The sequence below is a fragment of the Desmodus rotundus genome, chromosome 5, assembly GCF_022682495.2.
Source record: "Desmodus rotundus isolate HL8 chromosome 5, HLdesRot8A.1, whole genome shotgun sequence".
NCBI classification, from domain to species: Eukaryota; Metazoa; Chordata; class Mammalia; order Chiroptera; family Phyllostomidae; genus Desmodus; species Desmodus rotundus.
The window spans coordinates 149,605,445-149,626,216 of NC_071391.1; the positions used below are offsets into that span (position 1 = coordinate 149,605,445).

The 20,772-nt window shown below is 51.7% G+C and overlaps 1 protein-coding gene across 2 annotated transcripts in view; it reads left to right on the plus strand.

The window, feature by feature from the left end:
- The window catches only part of GALNT14 (polypeptide N-acetylgalactosaminyltransferase 14), a 188,827-nt gene that overhangs the window by 160,678 nt on the left and 7,377 nt on the right, over positions 1-20,772 (plus strand). For both annotated transcript variants that reach the window (XM_024553028.3, XM_071221632.1), the window contains exons 10-13: positions 9,647-9,773; positions 11,977-12,069; positions 16,197-16,280; positions 16,761-16,905. In XM_024553028.3, the coding sequence (XP_024408796.2) occupies positions 9,647-9,773; positions 11,977-12,069; positions 16,197-16,280; positions 16,761-16,905 (449 nt within the window). The remainder of the gene's footprint in view (positions 1-9,646; positions 9,774-11,976; positions 12,070-16,196; positions 16,281-16,760; positions 16,906-20,772) is intronic.

The following is a 20,772-nucleotide window of genomic DNA, read 5'->3' on the forward strand; positions in this document are numbered from 1 at the left end:
TTGGCTGCTCTAGGCATATAGCACTCAGCACTGGGTTAATGAGGAGGGGCTGGGATGAGCACTGCAGAAACTCTGGGGGGATCTTGTCCTTATCTTTCAGTGGGGGTGGAGGGGCTGGGCCACAGGTTCCAAAACCATGCAAGCAGAGGGCCAGGTGTGGCCAGAGGTGCAGGGCTGCAGTTTGCAGCAAGAGCGGTCAGAGGCCTGTTCCATCGGGCCGATGACACTGCGTGGCCATCCAGTTTCCTTGTGTATTTAAAAGATTATGTGGGTAGGCTTCTGGGGTCATTGTGAAAATCAACCCTTTGAGGTGAGTCTGTAAAAGTCTGGGCACCACACGGCACAAGAAATGTTAGCTTGCCTGCCTGCCTTCCTTCCCCCTATCCTTCCTTCTTTCCTTCCTCCCTTCCTACTTTCCTTCCTTCCTTCTTTCCTTCCAGCAGGTGGTGACTAGAATATTAGCTGCACAAAGGCAAGGATTTGGGTCTGGAGTCTGCCGTGAAGGAGGCTTCGGTAACTGTGTAATAAACCACAGTAAAGGAAGAGGAAGATTCCCCAAATGCTGGGCCCCATCTCCTCTCTGTGCCCCAGGCACTGTGTTTGGCATGGGCTCTCCAGGCAGGGGCACAGGCCAGGAAAGTGATCCATGGGGATCATCTGGCATTTAGCAGTAATTGGTGCATTGTCCTCTGCCATTGTTTTCTCCTGTCCCTGCCTCCAGAGTGTTTTATGACTTTCTTCCTCAGTCACTAAGAATTATTTTCCAGAAATTTATGGCCGCTGGCCTGACCCACAGCATCTGTTCTCCCAAACTGCGCAGTGAAGGGAAATCCATCAGGAGAGCCAGTCTCCTGCCATACGGGACCTGGATTGGAAGCTTAGCAAACAAAGCAGAAAACCCCAACACGCACCAACCAAACTGAGTTCCCTTTTTGGACCCAGCCCTGGAACGTGAAGGGTTCTTTGCTGTGGGTTTGGGGTCAGAGCTGCCTGCACGGGCCCAGGAGGACTTGGAGCCAGGTCCGCCCTGGGCGTTCTCAATGGGGATGAGATTTCTCTCTTTCTGGGCAGAGCCAGTCAATGTCGTGGTGATCACAGCACCTCTCGTGATCCTTAGCAACGTGCTCTAGCCTTTCTTTCCAGCCACCAAGGGAGTTCTTTCTACAAAGACCCTTTTGACAGACAGCAGTCATCCGACCTCCACTCAGGTGCTGCTTGTGGTGGTGTATTCACTGCTTCACAATTCAGCATGTTCTGTAGTGGAGAATTTTGTGTTGAAGTGTTAAAAAATTCTTCTAAGTCAAAGCCCATCTCCCTCTAGCTTTTGTGTGTCAGGGCTTGTGCCCTCTTGAGCCCTACAAAGTGCGCATGTCCCTTCTTTCCTGGGACAGCCGCATGTGGGCTCCGACAACACGTTACTTTTCGTGACGGCACATCTGGTCCAGCCTACCAGTACCTTGTCTTTATAGCCGTGAGGGCACACATCTGCTCACATCAAGCGGAGATCTCATCCAGTCGGCCTCCCAGTCGGGTGCACTGCCAAGTGTGGATTTGAGTAGGGAAGTAGGGAGGGGCTTCTGCACAGCTGTGGGAGAGACGTTGTAGAATCCACCACAACATTTTTAAGCCACGGAAAAAGCACTGCAGACAGCTCTCATGGGAAACACTTGGTTTTCTCCCATCCCAACAGCCCACGATGTTGTAGCCGGCTCCCTGCTCTCGCATTTCTTTCTCTTCGCACTTGATGTGAGAAAATGCAGTGCCTGTCCGATGGTGGGTACAGCGTGTGAGCAGCTTCAGTCCTGTGGGCGAGGACAGCTAGGCACTTGAGTGAGCGAAGGTGGGGATTTGGAAGAGTCTGTGCAGGATGGGGCGATGAGCAGGGGGTTCATGCGGTTGGACAGCGATGCTTCAGCTGCAAAGGATGGATGGCTCTGGGAGTGAAGGAGGCTGTGTGTCTCAAGCAGGTCCCAGGTCCCACACCAGGGTGTGGTGAGAGGGGCCTCCCCACGCGCGGGTCACCAAGTTCTAGAGATCTGCTCCCCCTCACCATTGTTCACATCCATTCCCCTCTCTTCTTCATCCCAATACTCTCCTGATTGACCCCCCACCTCTGGTCTACGGCCCTCGAAGGCATTCTCCCACACACCCACCAAAGTTCTCTCTCTAAAGTGCCAGTCTCTCCTACCCTCCCAGGCCCAGCAGCCACCAACTGGTGGCTTCTTGTCTTAAGGATGAGGCCCACACTCCTCAGCTGGGTCTCTCCTTGGTCTTGCCCACCCCTCCAGCCTTCAGTCCAGAGGCCCTGCCTTGACGTGCCCATACTCCAACAACCTAGTGCTGTTTCTCCACCAAGCTGAGGAACATGGCTCTGGGGCCAACTCCCCAGGGCATGGATGCCTTCCCTGCCCACACCGGTGCCCACCTCTCCCTCACTCCGTGCCCCCAGCACCCAGCTCTCCTCTCCACCCTGGCACTGAGCCCTCTCGTGTGTTTGTGATTATTCATCTGTGCCTGCCGCCCTGCCTCCTACTAAACCTGGAACAAAGGCAAGAACCTTCCTCCAGCTTCTCATCCCTAAGGCCTCGAATGGTGGAAACTACTCCCTGTGTGTTCAAAATCGAGAAAACTAGGAAGGGGGCGTCCGGGTGGAAAGGTGAACACACATCCAATCCATGAGGCTCCATGTAAAACCAGGTCTCGTCGCATTAGAGCCCAGGGAGAAAAATAACAACAGCAGGTACAGGTGCGTTTCCTTTCCAAGAAACGGGGTGTCTGGGTGTTCCAGACATGTCGGCCTATGTTGCACTGACCGTATTTCACAAAAATCCATGAGGTTATTTATTTGAAAAGGCTCCAACCAGGGTTCTCAGCGCCGTGCCACCCCTGCCCGCCCCACCGCACTCTGATCTGTTGGAAGCAGCCTCAGCTGCCCTGGGAAAGATGGCCTCCCAAGCACTCCCCCAGCCCGAGCCTGGTGTGCCTCATTCCCGCGGTGTTTCTCACAGGAGCTGAATAGTTTTGATAACTTTGTCTGCATTTAACATAGAAGCAGGCTTTACTGGAAGGAAATGTGGCTTTTAGCCTTTTTATTCCCCCAGAAGTTGTTTTGCATTAAAATCGCACACTTCAACTCTAATTTGCATAACACAGGCCACCTAATATATCTGACACATCTACTCCCTCCCAGCTGCATCTCACTCATAGCTTTTGGTCTTTAGAGATAAAAGGAAGCTATTGCCCAGTGAGAAGAGGGTGTGTGTGTAGGGGGGTGTGCACATTTCCGGGGGGGCCGGGGGGGAGAAGGAGGCCTTAGCACATCTATGAAGTGTGAGCATGGGATCTCTGGATTTAGCATGGGCAATTTCTAAAGCATAGCAAACACAAAAGACAGTGCTGAGGAAAGAAATGAGGTGAGGTGCAAAAAGGACCTACCACCTCCTGCATCCCTAGATGCAGTCAAGGACGGCAGGGTACGTCAGGCTTGGACACACACCTGCGCATGCGTGAACAGGGGCTGCAGAATCAGAGGGGCCTGAGTTTGAACCCTGTAGTTGTAACTAGCTGTGTGTCCCTGAAATAGTTACTTTACTTCACTGGGCCTATTTCCAACTCTTTAAACTGGAGACAGTTTCCTGAGGTAGGGAGAATCACCTCCTCCAAAAGATACCCACTCCGTCATCCCTGTGTTTAAGAAAAAATTACCCTGAGTCTTGTTAAGATGGTGAGGAAGACGTCCTTCAGGACTATCACAATAGGTGTCGAGGCTGCGCCACACGGGAGGGAGATACGGCTCAGCTTGGAGGAACACGAGAGCAACTGGGGGCTCTTTGAGCCAAGGGCCGGGGTGGGGGCCGGTGGGTAGAAATTACTAAAAGGGAACATTACGGGTGAGGGATTCTCTGTCAACTGGATTAGTAGAATTCTTGCTACAACTGGAGAATGGAGGCTCAACAAGGACAGGGACCAAGGTCAAGGCCTCATTGAGAAGAGAGAGCTGGCTGAGGCTTGGTCAAGGAGAACACACTGAAAGGGACTTTGCAGATGTGATCAAGGCTATTGACAGCGGAGATGATCCTGGATTATCCAGAGGGGGGCCAGTCTGAACAGGTAAGCCCTTAAAAGCAGAGAAGTTTCTTCAGCTGGAGGCAGAAGAGATGGAACAGAAGAAATCGGAGACACTGGCAGCCTGCGAGGGACTGATTTGGCCATTGCTGGTTTAAAGATGGAGGGGGCAGTGCGGACTTAGAGAGGCTCCTGGCCTATAGCCAGCAAGGAAAAGGGACCCTCCGCCCCACAACTGCAGGGAACAGTCCTGCAAACAACCTCAGTGAGCTTCAAGGCAGATTCTTCTTCAGGGCCCCCAGAGAGGAACCGGGTCCTACGGACACCTTGATTTTGGCCTTGGGGGGCTCTCAGCAGAGGCCCAGCCAGACCCACACACTAGGTTAGTGTGGTAGTTTGTTGCAGCAGCAATAGAACCTGACCAGACCGCCGTACCACAGGGCGGCTGTGAAGGTGAACTAGGTAACATGCGGCACCTCTGCTTCCCCTCCAGGCTCCGTGCGAGCCGCGTGGGTTAGCAGAGCGTGTGTCAGGCCTGCTGCAGCAGCTTATCCCTCCAGCTTCCTCTTTCAGCCTCATTCTTTCCATGCTCAGTGGCCCAAGGTGAGGGAAATGGCCCCAGCTGAGAACACCTGAATCTGATGAAAAGTCACCTTTCCCCCCCCCCAAGGTGGAGAGCAAAGTGAAAGCAGGCCTCTGCTGTGTTCCTTGTCTGGGCTGCTTGCTAAAGCCCCGTGCCCAGGTGAGGTTCCCTGGAGGCCATTCTCTTTCACTGGGAATATGGAGACGCAGAGGGTGCCACTGTGGCATTTGCAGTTGTATGGCTATTGGTGGCCGTGGTGTGACTGAGGCCCACGTGCAGCTGTGATTGTCCCAGATGGTGTGAAGCAGCTTTGCTCAAAGATTCAAAGCTGCCTTTTGTGGGCCAATTAGATAATCCCTACTCAATCTGTGTAGTCATTAAAAAATAATAACAGGGATTTCTGGCCCAGGAGGCCCTGGGAATGTGACAATTATTGAAAGGAAAGGTCCTGGGACCACATTTATATGTGTGGCCTTATGAGTAAAAATAGCCAGGTGAGTGTCTGTCTCTTTCTGCCTGCCACGTTCCACCCTACTCCCTTTGTTCTCCACAGGTTTCAAATGGCCAAAGGTGGGCTGGTTAATGCTACCGTGTGTACAATAGACGTGGCTTCACTCAGAACAGCCCATTGCACTCGGTGGAGCCTGTGTCTAATGCTCTTTTTGCCTTTGCTTAGAAACCAGGCTATAAAATGAAATGAGAACCTTGACCAGTTGTGGCATATGAATAGCTGTGGCTGAGTGCCCAGGGAGGAAGCTGTCTCTTTTCCCCCAAATTCCTGTCCACCATCATGGATTTGTCAGGTAGACATTGGTTCCAGCGGACTGTAGGGGTCCGTGAGCACCAGTAAAATGACTGATGGATTGATGAGGAGATAGAAAGAGGCAAGAATGGAGGGTGGGGAGGGCAATTTGCTCTCAAGTGTTACTTTTAAGAAAGCTTAAAGAATTAAGTTAAAAATAAGTTTGAAGGAAGTTTAAGAAATGAAGATATTGATGTCCCCACTGAGGATGGAATAATTACACATCTCCCTCCTGGAATTCACAGAAGACTTGAGACGGTGTGACTCTCATCACCAGGGAGATTTCACTGACAGTCAGTGACAACCCCCTACAAACTCCCTGCATTGTCTTTTTGCTTCATCTTCACGTAAGAAAGGGGTGACATTGCAGGGCTGGAAGACGTGGGGAGCAAGGGACTAGGTTTTGCCTACAAGGGTTATATGCTGATGTCCAGGTCCCCACTGCCTGGGGCCGTGGGGTTACAAGACTTCCCAAAGCCTTTAGCAGTTATCTGTGAATCTCTGGGCCTGGCTTGCAGTCCTTTGAGGATAGATATCATTATCTTGAAGTTCGTGGAGTAGGTAAAGGAAGGGCCACTCTGTGTCCTAGGTCTTAAATATTCCACACTCTAGTACCTGGGAATCATCACGCTAATCTGACCGCTCCAAGCTGCATCGCCCAGACTGCCCGGACTCCCGCAGCAATAGCAGCACAGCCATGCACGTCGCCCACATCTCAGCTCCGCTCAATTTTGACGATCTGGCCTCCAGGGAGAGGAGCACCTACGCTCCTAAGGCTGCAGAATCCTCTGGGCGGCATCAGCTACCCTGAAGGAGATCTAAGACAGACATCTGTTAGGATTGGGGGAATGGGTGAATGTGGGAGAAGTGTGACCACTGGTTATAAACTTGTCTCTCTTGTTGGTGAACATGGAGAAGTCAGTATGTTTGTGTCCATGGCTGCATTGGCTGATGGGAGGTATGCAGTAGCAAGGGAGGGTGGAATCAGGCAAGAGCATGAGTTCTGGAGTTAGGGAGATGTGTTTCAGTTCCCAGCTCCCTGCTGTCAGTTGCCCGATCAGAACTGCTTCTACATCAGCAAATAAGACCATGCACAGGTTGTTGAGATGACTATTAAGCCACCACCTGAGGGAGGACTGAGCAAAGCCCAGCCAGAAGTGAAGGGGTCATTTTCATCCCATGGATGATGTTGGCAGAAGTGAGATACTCACAAGGTTTGGGCAAAAGCACCAGACACAGGAAAACGAGGAGGAGGAGGAGGAGGAGAGGAGGCAGGCTGAGGGGGGATGCTGATGGGCCAGAAGACACACTGTGTCTGAGGGTGTCCAGTGTACCTGGACAGAGCATCAGGCTGCTGCTGGAGCCCGGAGGTGAGTCCTCAGTGTCCAATGAACATGGGCATCAGATGAGGAAGCAGTGTCAGGAAGATCCTCAGAGACAGCCTTGGAGTGAAGAACGCTAGGAGACCAGAAGGAATGTGGAGAAGGACCAGGACCAGGTGACAGTACTTTCGAAGGTGGGGACCTGTGCATGACTGTGGCAGAGGGGAGGGAGGTTGGCAGATTCAGAAAAAAGCAAAGTGCTGGGCCAAGCAAACACTGGGAAAGAAGCAGGTTTCAGGGGACTGGGGATGGGGGGATGGGATTGAGGCCTAGGTTAGAGGGATTCACTTTGCAAATGAGTAGGGAACATATGTCTCATTTGAATACATGGAAAGGAAGAGACCATAGCCAAAACATACACACATTTTTAAGAAAGCTGGCACAAAACTTGCTGGTTATATCTAGTAAGCAAGACTTCCATCTCTAGTCTTGAGGGATTAGCGCATTTTCCTTTTTAGGAACAAGAACAAGACGAGTTGATGGGAGCACAGTAGACTTTAGACCTGTTAAGACATCTCCGGAGACTAAACTTACGCGTGTACTAACATAATTCCTTGGACCAAGCCCTCCCACCACTCAGCACATTCTCTGCAAGGTGGAGAGGGGTTGCAGACAATCAGTGAAGCACACTCATTGTTCCTCGTCTCCTGCAAACGTCAGCTTGGGCACACAATTCCAGCAGTGTCCCCACGAGACTCCGGATCACTTTGCATCCTAGACCTTGATGGAGAGTAGAAATCTCAAATGTTAAGTCCACGAATTTCAAATGCCTCCTGTGACAGAAGAAGGAAGTTGCAAGTGGGCACAGGTGGTCGATGCCATCGGTGTCCATGTTTTTATTAAAGACACCGGCTTCAGAGGGACGTCTCTTCAAAACTGTTGCTGATCTTTCCGTCCCACCAGAGTTTTCAGTTATTCTCAAAATTCTATTTCATTGGATGTCAGCAGCAATCTCGCAGAGTATTTTTATGATATTCATTTGATGCATGAAGAGATCCAGCCCCAGCAAGGTCAAGCAGCCATCCCCACGAACGCAGCTAGTAGGGTCCTGCAGACCCGGGGCCACTGACCCCAAAGCCAAGCTCGTGTTTCTTCTGACTCCATGTTTCTACTCTCATTCGGTAGCATCCTCCACGACTTCTTTCCTCATCCTAGTGTGCGCGTTGTCTCCACACTGAGGGACATCCGAGCTTCCTGGGAATGAGCTGTAGCCCATCCAGGACAGCACCTGGGCAGATGTGACGGTTGCAACAGGAGGGTTGGTGACAGGGAAATCTTGTCTGCAACTCAGTGGCTTTTCCAGGGACACATGGCAGGAGGAAGTGGGGGGCAAGGGAGGCTGAGGACTGGTGAGTGAGAGAGCAGGTAAAGGTCAGGAAAAAGAAGAGGTCCAGGCACCTGCTTGGGTCATTGAAATGAAGGGAGACAGAGCAGGAAGGGGGAGTGACAGAGAAGAGACAAAGGGAGGTGAGGCCCAGGGTGCTGGATGGTGCTGGGCACCTGTGTGGTGGGAAGGCACTGGAATATTCCCATCCTCATTCCTGCCTCTGGGCACCCAGCCTGCTGCCACATGGCACCTCCAAGGGCCAGTCACCCATGGCATGGAGTTTTCCTGAGCCGGCCTGTCCTCATTCTTGCACTTGACTGCAGAAGCTAGGGCCGGGCTGGAATTCCCCTGTGGGAAGCTGGCTTTTCCCACTCGTGGCATACCTAGTAATACCTCGTACAGTGCAAATGGGCAGCCTGCCCTGGGAGCAGTCAGTGAGGGGGTGCACTTCTAGAGAACCTAAAAGCAATAATAAAACTGCCTAACAGTTATTCTGCTTTTTGCTATCACTATGGGCTAGCAATTCTGAACAATGGCAGCGATAAGATACACCCCAGCCACCTTGGGATGCTGCTGCTTCCTCCTGGGGCAGAACCTCTGCCCCAAGCCTGCAGGGAAGCAGCCCCAGGGAGAAGTGCCCAGCCCAGCCACAGTCTGCTAACTCCACTGTCCTCTCTGAGGTTCCTGAGGCAGCCAGCGGCAGCAGCAGCAGCAGCAGCAGCAGCCAACCAGGGAGAAATGGGTGTGTGTGCAAAATCCCCACCCGATGGAGCATGCCCAGCAATAGCTTTGAGGCCTCTAGCATATTCTATGGCTGCTCTCAGTCCTGCTGGGAGGGCTACAATGCAGGTGTCCTTGCAGAGTGGTAGGATTGCAGTCTGGGTATTGGGAGGTGCCCCCTGGAACCAGCCATGTGGTTTGTTAGCCTGACAGAGTGTGAAACTCCCTAACTCCGTGTCGGCCACTTCTATCTTGACCTTGATTGTCAGCAAATTTTTCCGTATTTTTGAATGGAAATTCTTTTTCATCAGTCCTAGTTCTAACCCTCTGGGGTCTTGTGAGAGAATTTGATCTGGCTTCCACACTGACACTTTCCACGTGTCCGAAGGTAGCATTCTCGTGGCCCCAAGCCTTCTCTTTCCATATTAAGGCACTGCAGCAGGCCCTCATGTGTTCTGGGGGCTGATTTAGACTCATGCTCCTCCTCCTTGCAGGCCACCATTCCCACGTTAACTCAGACCAGCCACCCAGGTGTGAGTGATCATCATCCCCAATTGTGGATGGGGGAACTGAGATTGCCCAGCCTGGGGAGTGCACAGTTTGGCTGTGAACTCATCTCTTAACGCCATGCCCTAGGTTGGGTGCGGTGGGCCCTCATTGCTTCCTTGGATCTGGTGTATCCTGGTGCCTCAAAACTGCAGGCCTGTGTCCCACCCCCTCCTTGTCCAGGAGGCGGAGCCATGACGGAAGACATGGCTTTCTTGCAGAGATCTCCTTCAGAGTGTGGATGTGTGGGGGCAGCCTAGAGATCGTGCCCTGCAGCCGAGTGGGCCATGTCTTCCGGAAGAAGCACCCATATGTTTTCCCAGATGGAAACGCCAACACGTATATAAAGTAAGTGCACAGCCCAGGGGCTCCCTTGGAGCTGTGGTGGCCGAGGGCTTTCCTGGGGATGGGCTGTGGCTGTCTCAGGTTCTCTGGTAGGTTGCCTGAGTGTTCTGGGTGCTCAGGAACCACATGTGGCACTTCCAGGCCTCTTCCTAGGTAGGGAGGTCAGGCCTACCCATCCAGTATTAGGCAGGAGCCCCCAGGGTGGCAAGGCCCCTCATGTGGCCTTGGGAGTTTTAAGTCACTGAGCAGCACTACTCTGCAGGGCTCAAGGTTCCGGGTATTTTTTGTTGTTTGGGGATGGGGAAGGGCAGCCGTTTTTGGCCCCTGAGTTCTGGAAGATCTGCTGCTCCCATGTTCAGGCTGTCACCAGGGAGAAGGTTCTTGGGAAGATTCGGGGCTGGGGAGGCACAGTGAGTACAAGGCCCATGGCTGCTCCAGAGACTCGCCCGTGCACAGAAAGGGTCCAGGCTGGGGGAGGCCCTGTGGCCTGGGCTCCTCTCCTAGGGTGCTCTCATCTCCTGTTGGGGGAAGGACAAGACGCCAGGGACTCAGTGGCCCAGTGGTGCCCACAGGCCTTTTCCTGCTCTCTGCCTGCCTACATCCTCCTTTGCTTCATTTCTTCTCTTTCAGCCTTTCTCCTCCTTTAAAATGAATTTATGTATAACATTCCTTTTTCCCCCTCTAGCATCTTCTCTCCTTTTCCCTAATTCTCTTTTCTCATTTGAAAGTTTCGCTCTCCCTTTTCTTCCACTCTCTCCTATCATTCTGTCCAGTTGCAGGAAAGAGGACTAAGCGCCTCATTTGGTAGTTTTCTTCCTTTGGGGTGTCACTTTCCTTCTTTGCGTTCTTCTGTCCTCAGTTTTTCACATATATGAACAGGTATGGGTCACACCCTGACACAGTAGTCTCAAAGAAGATGTGGGTTTGAGCCGTGGGAAAGTTAGCACCTTTCTTGGAAACGTGGAGGGCAGGGGTGGGGCAGTGAGACTCCCAGCAGGCAGGAGCAGCAGGGAACAAAGATAGGACTGCCTCAGCTCTTGGGTTTTCAAAAGGGAAACATGAGCTGACATCTGGTATGGGAAAGCGATGTGGCTGTGATGTAGAGTGGAGACAGCCTGGGAGTGGGGACAGATCCTGGGGCTCCAGAACATCCACTGTCCTTGAGACTGGACCCCGGCCAGGGGGCATCCTGCATGCCACCAGTGGGTCACTCAGTGGTTAGAGAAATGAGGTAGAGCTGTCTCCTAAGCAGCTTCTGGTTTGCTGATGGTTCGACCAGTAGAAGGGTCAGCAAGGCAAGAACAGCCTTCATTGCCCACCAAACTGGGTTGTGTGTGCCTGGCTCATTTCTGGCCCACCAGCTTGGAAGGGCTTGCCATGCCCCTCTATCGAATGCCTCTGCTCCACGTGGAACCAGAAATCTGGAGGCGCACACCGTCTTTAGTGAGACCCCAAGTTCACTGCCGAGGGCCTCAGCAGGTGCTGCTCCCCACACTGCCCCTGGCATTCGGTTGTTTTCTGATATGTTTTTTCTGCACTCTGGGCCTCCTCCTGATATCTCTTCCTCTTTGACTGCTGAATGGTGACATTTCTCAGTGCCTCTCTTCCTCAGTCTTTTTTTCTGTGACCTTTGGAGTCAGATTCAGAATAATTCTCGATTTTAAAAAAAACCTGAGAGTGCTGGCAAAATATCTGAGATGGCTTGATTACTTAATTCTTCACACCTGTGAGAAGCTAGTTGCTTAGACTGCAGGAAAACCTGGAGAGCTGGGACCTTGGCTTGTGTTTTGTGTAAAGGGGGAGCACCGGGAGCAGGAGCCTGGGACGGCCCTCGGCGAGGTGGCCAGCGCAGCCCCGGCTGTCCTCATGGCTACTGGCGCCACACAGATGTGCCGGACTCTCCTGGCTCTGTTCTCCCTGTGATTCCTTTTTTGAGTCCTGGACGTTCAATGTATGAGTAGTTTTTCTGGTGCATACCTTTTGGGGAAGAGTTTGTCATCGCTACTAAAGTCCTGTGTCTTGGGGTAAAGGTCCCGTTGGAGACTGGGTGGGACTTGGCTCAGCACGCTGGGAAGAGTAGTGTTACTGGACCATGGTGGCCTGGGGAATGCTGCCAACTTGCTCACATGTGCGTGCCTTAACTAGATACGTCACGGGTCCTCTCAGATACCACCTCCCTGACACCCCTGTCCCACCCCCGCCCCAGGAACACCAAGCGGACAGCCGAAGTATGGATGGATGAATACAAGCAATACTATTATGCTGCCCGGCCGTTTGCCCTGGAGAGGCCCTTTGGAAAGTAAGTGCCCTTCCGGTTGATTTGTGCAGAGTCCAGAAGGGCCCCAGCTCACAGGCCCAAGGCAGACGGGTCCTGACGGACCTGTCACTTAGCTGTTCTGGGCCACTAAGCCCGTCCAGGCCTCAGGCTGCAGCTGCTTTGCTTTTGCAGCCCTGTTGTGCCTGCCCTGTTCTGGGTGTGCAGGCCTTTAGGCAGCTCCTGTGGAATGATTGCCTGACAACCTGGACCACCAGCTCCAGTGGGGCTGTCCTTGTACAGTGGACTGATATTTCCAGCTCTTTCCAGAAGGCGGGCTGTGGGACTACCCAGCAGGAGTGCCTGCACATCGGAGTGCCTTCCTCCTAGTTCTCATCACCCAAGCCTAAGTCCTCCTCCTTCCTGGGAGGCATAGTATCGCACAGACATCCCCTGCAGCAGTGTTCCGCTTTGGGGGGGGCAGGGGGGAGGGGCAGGGAAAGGGATGAAGTGCCAGATGACGTTACAGAAGATACCTGTCTCATTAGCACTTCCCAAACTGTGAGACATGGGTATAATTACCCGTTTTACAATGAGACGGCTGAGGTTTCTCTAGGTTAAGGTCCTTGCCCTGGATCACGCCACTGTAAGAGAGGACAAGGCTCAACCCACACCCATCTGATTCTAAAACTACACGATGTTGCATTCCCCAACCCAAAGCTGATTCAGGCCGGGAAAAGTGGCAGCTTCATTTATGTTATCTGTCTCTGGGGGGTGGGGGCAGCCAATGGCCTTTTCCTATATTAATGTCAGTCATTGGTCAGACTAAGGCTGTGGAGCAGGTGGGGTTTTTTTGCAACCTACACTTCACAGGCTGATCCCATCGCGGCTCCAGGGGGTTAAATCAGACCCTGACAAAATGATCTGCATCTCTGAAGCCATTAACCCATGCTGTCCTTCACTTTTCTCTCCCAGACCTTCCCAAGGCCTTCATCATCCTCACCAAACTTCCAGTTCACTGGCCATGTCCATCTACCCATCCTTTCTTCATTTCCCTCCCTCTCCAGCTTGGATTCTGCTCTCTTGCTTAAAGGGAGGACTCGAAAGATGTCCTCAAATCTGTAGCCCTGCTGTGCCTCTATCAACACCCCCAGACAAAGTTTTCTCAACCCTGGATGATCCCGATTCTATACCTTTTCCTCCCCTCTGCACAGGCTGCCGAATGGTCCTGAGAATTATCAGCTGGGACTGTTAACACTCTAGAGCCATCAGCCTCAGGGAGGCCCTCGCTATGCTTACTGGTCCTGTTCCCTCTCCTGGCCAGCATTCTCCCTCCAGCTCCTTTTAAATCTTCTCCACTCTCCCTAGCCACTGAGTCCACACCCCTCCTGTCACTCACAACAGATGACACCTGTTTTATGGATGACATAGGTGGCATCCACTTCCCAAGATGAACCAAAGTATACACTTCACTGTATCTGCATCATCCTTCTCTGTCTCTTTCATCTCAGAGGACAAGGTTAGCCTCCTGCTGGGACAGGCCAGCCCTCCACCTGTACTCCAGACACACCTTTCGTTCCTGCACTCATTTATAAATCAACATTTATTGAGTGCCCACAGCCTGGATTCATCTCCTCCTGCCTCCTGCTCAGGGCTTATCAAACTTTAATGTGCACACAGATCTCCTGGGGATCTTGTTAAAAAGCACATGCCGGTTTGGTAGGACTGCATTTCTAATAAGTTCCCAGCTGATAGTGTGTTGCTTGCTAGTCAGAGGACCTCAACCCCAGGAGCAAGGTTCGAGGGCAGTGGTTCCCAAAATAGCTCACTGCAATCACCTAGGGAGCTTCCGAAACTGCTGAGGCCTCTACTCCACTCCCAGAGAATTGATTTAATCTGGGGTGTGGCCTGGCTGCAGGATTTTTTTAAAAGACACCCCCTCCTGGTGATTCTAATGTGCAGACAATGTGGGAACCACTGTTCCAGGGGCCTTGGCCGTCCATGTGTGTCCACTCTCCCCCTGATGGCTCATCCCTCCTCCACTGCATGGTTCCCACCAGCATTTGAACTTACTCAGTGTCTTCCATCTTCAAAATGGAATGAAAAGGAAGAGGAAGAAAGAAAACACTATCAAACTGTCCTTCAATACTACTTTGCTCATTACCTACACCCTGTCCTCTCCTCCTTTAGAGCCAAGCTTCATGAAACAGCTACCTGTCCCTCCCGCTCTGATTGCTCCCACCTGGCTCACCCATTAGTCCCTCGGACCCCATACCATTGTCTGTTACCCCATTAGTATGAGTCTTCTCCCACCCCTACCCCCCTTCTTATCACATCTCTGATCTCTGGATTTCTGTAACTGTCCTGGCTTTAGTTCTTCTGCTCAGGCTCCACCTTCACAGTCCCATTTTCAGCCTCAGTTTCCTCTTGCCACCCTTCCATGTTGGTCTTCCCCGAGGGTCTGTCATAAGCCTTCTTACTGCACAGTTTCTCTGGCATCAGCTACCCCTTCAGTGCTGCTGCTACTCACGTGTCCGTTCTCTAACCTGGACCTCTCCTCTGAGCTCCAGTCCCTTACATCCAAGTATTAACCAGATATCTCCACCTGGGTGTCTCCCAGGCTCCTCCAACTCAAGTTCCAACTGAACTCATCCACTTGGCACCCAAACTTTCTCTTCATCCCATGTTCCCCATCTCAGTGAACGCTCTTCCTTACATCCTATAGCCCAAGTCAGAAACCTGGTTGTGGACCTTCACTCCTCCCTCCCCCTTCATGTCCAAATAATCACCACATCCTGGCATCACTGAGCACCCAGGTCCTTGCTGAACACTGAACATTCAGCATTTTTTAAAATGTCATCCCTGCCCCTGTGTTGCTTGGAGTCTGGTGCTAAAACGTAGTTAGTGCTGCATAAAAAGTCCTGGTGCTAAGACAGCACCTGATGTGGGCTTAGCGGGCAGCAGGTGTGGCCGGGCAGAGCAGGGCCACTTCCTGTGGATGCCTGGGAGCAACAAGGTGCAAATGGAACTCAGGTGGGTGCTGGTGGTGCAGATGGAGAGAAGTGGAGGGACTTGAACCTGTCATTTCTCTCCATTCCCACCCCCTCTTTTCTACCTGAAATCATGATCAGCACCCAGGTTTCTACAACCACCTCCTTAATTGCTTTCATTGCCTCCAGCTTTGCCCCATCAGACCCATTTGCTATCAATAAGATGCTCTTAAACTGCTAACATCATCACGTTATGCTCTGCTCAGAACCCATCCATGACACCATTGCCCTAAAAATAAAGTCCCACCTCCTCCACAGAGCCTCGCCTCACAAGACCTTATAGGTCTGTATCTTTGTCTCTCATCCCACTCACTTCCCCTCTTCCACCCCCCCCACATATATTTGCACATACACATATGTTCGCCTCCCACAGAGCTGCTCCCGCCTACACCCTCACACTTCCTCACATGCATTACTCTGCTTCTACCAGGGCGCCTGTTTTACCCGCTTTCTGGTTTGTCTAGGTAACGTCCACTCTTCCTTCAGCGTTACCACACTGACCACCACAGACCTGCCAAGCGAGGGCATACCCCTGTGGTGTTCCCACAGGCCGTGTGTGCCCAGCCCCCGGCCACATCGGGTTGGGATCGCTTGTTTCATTACCTTTCTCTATTACTCAAAAGCTCATCATTATATCCCATACTGGACACATGCCTGGCACATAGTAGGTACTCAGTAAATATGTGATGAACAAATAGATGATGAGGCCCCAGAACCAACCAAAGAAGAGGATTCTTTGAGGCTGGGGTGGTCTGGGGTGGCATTTCAGCTGCAGAACCCTAAGAAGGATGTGTGAGTAAGTAGACTCCGAGCCCCAATGGTGAATTATTACAACACACCAACTGTCCTTGTAGCCTTGTTTTTAATGAAAAGTCAAAATACCCCCAAAATCCACTTTGAAGTTAAAGCACAAGTCCTTGGTGTCATTACCACACCATTGTGAGGTATTGCTCAGTGTTTCCATAGCTCTGCCTGGGGCTCTAGAGATCTCTCCTGGTTAATTTTTTCAGCGCCCTCCAGAGAGAGGTGGGTGCAGACTCAGGGGACAGGCTGTGCCTTGTGCCGTGCAGCCCGGTACCTGCCTGTGACACAGCTGTGTTTTATCCTCCTGTTCACGCCCAGCATTGAGAGCAGATTGGACCTGAGGAGGAAACTGCACTGCCAGAGCTTCAAGTGGTACCTGGAGAATGTCTACCCAGAACTCAGGTATCTGCCCTACTGCGTGAGCCTTTGGTAGCTGCCGGGAAAGGCCCTCAGCTGCCTGGGTCTGGATAAGGGACAGCCTGCAGCCAACTGGATGAGGGCTTTTAAGGAGATAGAGGTCTGAGGAGTCCAATGAGCTCCCTCTGACCCCTGAGACCAGAAGACAAGTTACACTAATCAGTAGCATCAGGGACTGAGGTTAGCTTGGAGCAGTGTTTCTCAACTGCTGGGGTCTGAGTGCCATTCCCTAACCCCCATGTGACCCGAGGACATGGACAGGCAGCCACTGGCTCCATTCCAGCTCTGTCTGACCTTTAACTCCTGGGTCTTTCCTTGCTGCCTTGTTCCTAAGGCTATTCTCCCCAGCAGGGCCCAGGAAAAAAATACCCCTACCATTCTCAAAGCACTGCCCCTACCTCTTTGCTGCTAGTGTAAAAATCCCAAGAGCCATGGATTCTCACCTCTCCTGTGGCTTCTTTCTAGAGTCCCCAAGGATTCCTCCATCCAGAAGGGCAATATCCGACAGAGACAGAAGTGCCTGGAGTCTCAAAGGCAGAAAAACCCAGAGATCTACAACCTCAAGTTAAACCCATGTGTCAAGAGCAAAGGCGAGGATGCAAAGTCCCAGGTAAGTAACCAGCTGGGGATTTGCAAATGTGTGCATGGACTCAACCTCTATCACCTGCTTTTATGTGACACCAGGTGTCCAGTTATAGCCAGAGCTCAGCAGCAGGGGAGGAGAAGCATGACTCCCCTCAGTTTGAGACTGGGTTCACTCCGCTGAGTTTCCAAGGACACGGGATGTCTTTGAAGGACACCTTACCAGACAGTGTCATGCCCATAGGAAATTGCCATTAAATTAGCCGTTTAATGAGTATGTCATTGGTGTCCAACCTGCTGGCAGTGTGGGCTGGGTCAGGCAGGGCGGGTAGGACAGCTACTCCCAGATATGAAATGCAAACAGAAACGCATGTCGCTGAGTGTCGCTGCTCCAGCCTGAAATGCCTGCTCTGTGAATCTTTCCACTGACTTAACCCTGACTTCCAGGTAGTGACATCAGATTTGCTGAAGCCGTTACCGTCCTCTGCTACCCCTGTCTCTGAGGAGGGCCCTTGTTCACCTCCATCCTGCCCTCACCAGGCCTGTGGCTCCTCCTCTGCTTATTTCCTGCTTCCCGCAGGTCTGGAGGAAGCATGTTGCCCCCTCTCGGAAAGGTTGCCTGGTGACTTAGTTGATTCACCAACATAGCATCCCCACGTTCTATGGGCCAGTGCTCTCCCTTCTGATGATGGAACAGCTCTTCAAAGGTCACTGACAAATACATGGCCTGTTTCAACCTCTGTAACATTGGACCTGCTGGATGCATTGGAGTACACCCGTCTCCTAAACTCCCCTCCAGCTCTGCTGGCTCTGCGTGGTCCCGATTCTCCCGCATTTCCATTCTCCCTGTCTCTCTTTCCTTTGCTGGATTCTTTCCCAACTTTCTTAACACTTACAAGGAGTATTCACCAAGAATCTCAGGTCACTGCTCTTTTCCCTGTAAGTGATTTCTTGGAGATTCTATCCATGCTTCCAGCTTTGGCAGCCTCCTCTGTTTCACTGATTCACAAATTCTGTATCTTCATTTGTGAGTTCATTCATTCATTCATTCATTCAGCAGACATCTACGTGCTCTGATAACTGTGATGATGCTGAAATGAAAGGCCAGGCCTCTTTGGTCTCTCAAGGGATATCATGCTTACTTCTGCATTAGACCCCTTGAGGGACCACGGAGGTCCCCGGCTGTGGTGTGCATATATACACATGTGTGTGCATATGTGCACACACGAGCACATGTATGCATCTGTGGGGTATGCACCTTGTAGGACTGAGTTATGGCACCTTTCTCTTCCTTTCAGTACCTGCTCCTCCCTTCTACATAAACTCACAGTCCTGTCTTTCTGCTTCCCACCCCTTTTTGCTAATGTATCATGGCATCCAGGGGTTCTTGCCTCTTCCCTCCTACCTCTCTCTCCTTGACCTGCCTCTTGGCCTACCTAGAGGGAGTCATGTCTGCCCCTCTGCCCTTCACAGGACTCATGCATCCCCCTTTTCTGGTCCCACCTTTTCTGTCTGAGAGGCTCTGTCAAGCAAGTGATATAAGAACCCTATAAAGTAGGTACAATAGTCCCCCTTATCCATGGTTTCAGTTGTCCATGGTCTAAAAATATTAAGGAAAATCCCATAAATAAACAATCCATAAGTTTTACATTACACATCCTTCTGAGTAGCGTGATAAAATCTAGGGCCATTCTACCTTATCCTGGATGCAAATCATCCCTTTGTCCAGCATATCCACACTGTATATGCTCCCCACCCATTAGTCACTTAGGAGCCCTCTGCATTGTCAGAGCCGCTGTCACAGAATTGCAACACTTGCGTTCAAGTGACCTTTATTTTACTTAATGGCCCCCAAACACAAGAATGTGACGCTGACAATTCAGCTATGCCAAAGAGAAGCCATAAAGTGTTCCCTTTAAGTGAAAAAGTGTGTGTGTGTATGAAAAATACATAGTATGTATAGGATTCAGTACTATTCAAGATTTCAGGCATCCACTGGGGATCTTGGGATGTACCCTCCAAGGATAAAGGGGGGAGGGACTACTGTATTACTATTATCCTCATCTTACCGATGATGGAACCAAGGCCTAGAGAGGTTATCCAAGGTTACACGCCAGGAAGTGGTGAAGGTGGATTTAGAAAATCCGGCCACCGTGCTGTAGCTCTGCCGTTATTACTGTTGCCAGAATCACGGCTGGTTTTAGGACCCTTTTATTCAGATTTAATCACAGAAGCTGTCTGTCCCTGCGATCCTCTCCCAGGTTGTAAATATTAAAACTATAAATCAACTCCACTTTGACAGAAGAGAGCTGGCAAGAAATTCTTCTTCTTGGCCACTTCCCAATGGCAACCCCTATGAGGAGGGAAACAAAGGTCACACCCCATTGTCGGGACTGGAGAGGGGACAGACCAGAGAGTAGGCCCCTTCCCTATCATTGGTGGGAACCAGGCATGTAGGAATGGAGGCCACACTCGGGGGACTCCACACCAGAGCAGGGGACTCACAGAGCTCTGGCTTCCAGCCTGGACAGCCCCCCTTTTCTTCCCACCCCTGGCTCTGTCCCCCATGGTGAACTCCATGCCTGCATGTCCATGCTTGGTCATTCCCCTCTACATGGTCCCCCTTGGGCCTGGGTGTGTGCTAGAGACACAGTGTGCCTTGGGAGGGCCAACCCAGAGGTGACATCCACACATGTCCTGAAATCAGACTTGGGTCATTTGCGTTCTAGATGTCTGGGGTGAACGATCACCACTTGTGAAAGCCGAGAGTTCTGAGTTCTGCTTCCCCCCGGCCACTCACTGTCCAGGGCGCGTGTTGCTGGGCACGTGGGTGTCCTCATCGTTGAAAGGAGACTGTCAGACCATGTCTGTCCTCTGGCTCTGATGCTGGCTTGTGTCCCTGCTTCACCCCCAGCCCCATTCGTCCTTCACCCTGCCTCACCTCCCTTTCCTGGCTGGCTCATCAACCTTGGGAGCAAAATGTTTTATCTGAGTGTATATTGAAGACATCAGCAAACTGATGCCTTAGGTGGAAGGCAAGAGAGATACATCATGAGTTTGTAAATGTACGAAGCCCGAGCAGCCTCCAGGTTAACAAGTTTCCTCTTAACTTTATTGGCTTCCCTAGAAAAATATGTATTGGATTCCCTAGAAGGAAGACAGATGCACCAATCTAGCTGCTATCCCAATTTAAAGAAAAGGAAACCACATCAGTGAAAAACTTCTGAGTGTGTTCTTCTACCTGGATCCCAGCACTTCAGGCTACTGGCTCGCGGTGTAGGTGTGCAGACAGCTGGGAACCCTGGGCGGAGACGGGAGCGGGGGGCGGTGAGGTGAAGAGAAAAGCTCTTCCCCAGACCCGGACTCACACTGGCTCCTCTAGGTGAGTCTGCCAGTGGGACAGGTCGCCAACATGTCACCTTCCCCACCTGGTACCACCCTTCCTCCCTGAGTTTTCTCAACACCCCCTTGAGAGTGGACCCATCACAACTGCCACTCCAGCATCTCCTGGGAGTCAAAGCAAAGGCAGATTTCTAAAGGAAAACCTCTAGGGCAGGGGTGTCAAACTCATTGTTACTGGGGGCCAGATCAGCCTCACTGTTGCCTGCAAAGGGCCGAATGTAATTTTAGGACTGTATAAATGTAACTACTCCCTAACAGTTAAGTGAGAGCTCAGTGCTGCTTCTGGGTAGAAACAAGGTGGAGGGCGGGATTGAGCCTTCGGGCCTTGTGTTTGCCCCCTGTGCTCTACGGCCATCTCTTCCTCTTTTCCATCATCACAGTCAACGTGCGGACGGTAACTAGCACTTGTTCTGTGGCCAGCACCCTTCTGGACATGGTTGTGTGTTAACCCATTTATTCCTTACAGTGACCTTCTGCAGTAGGTGCTGACTCT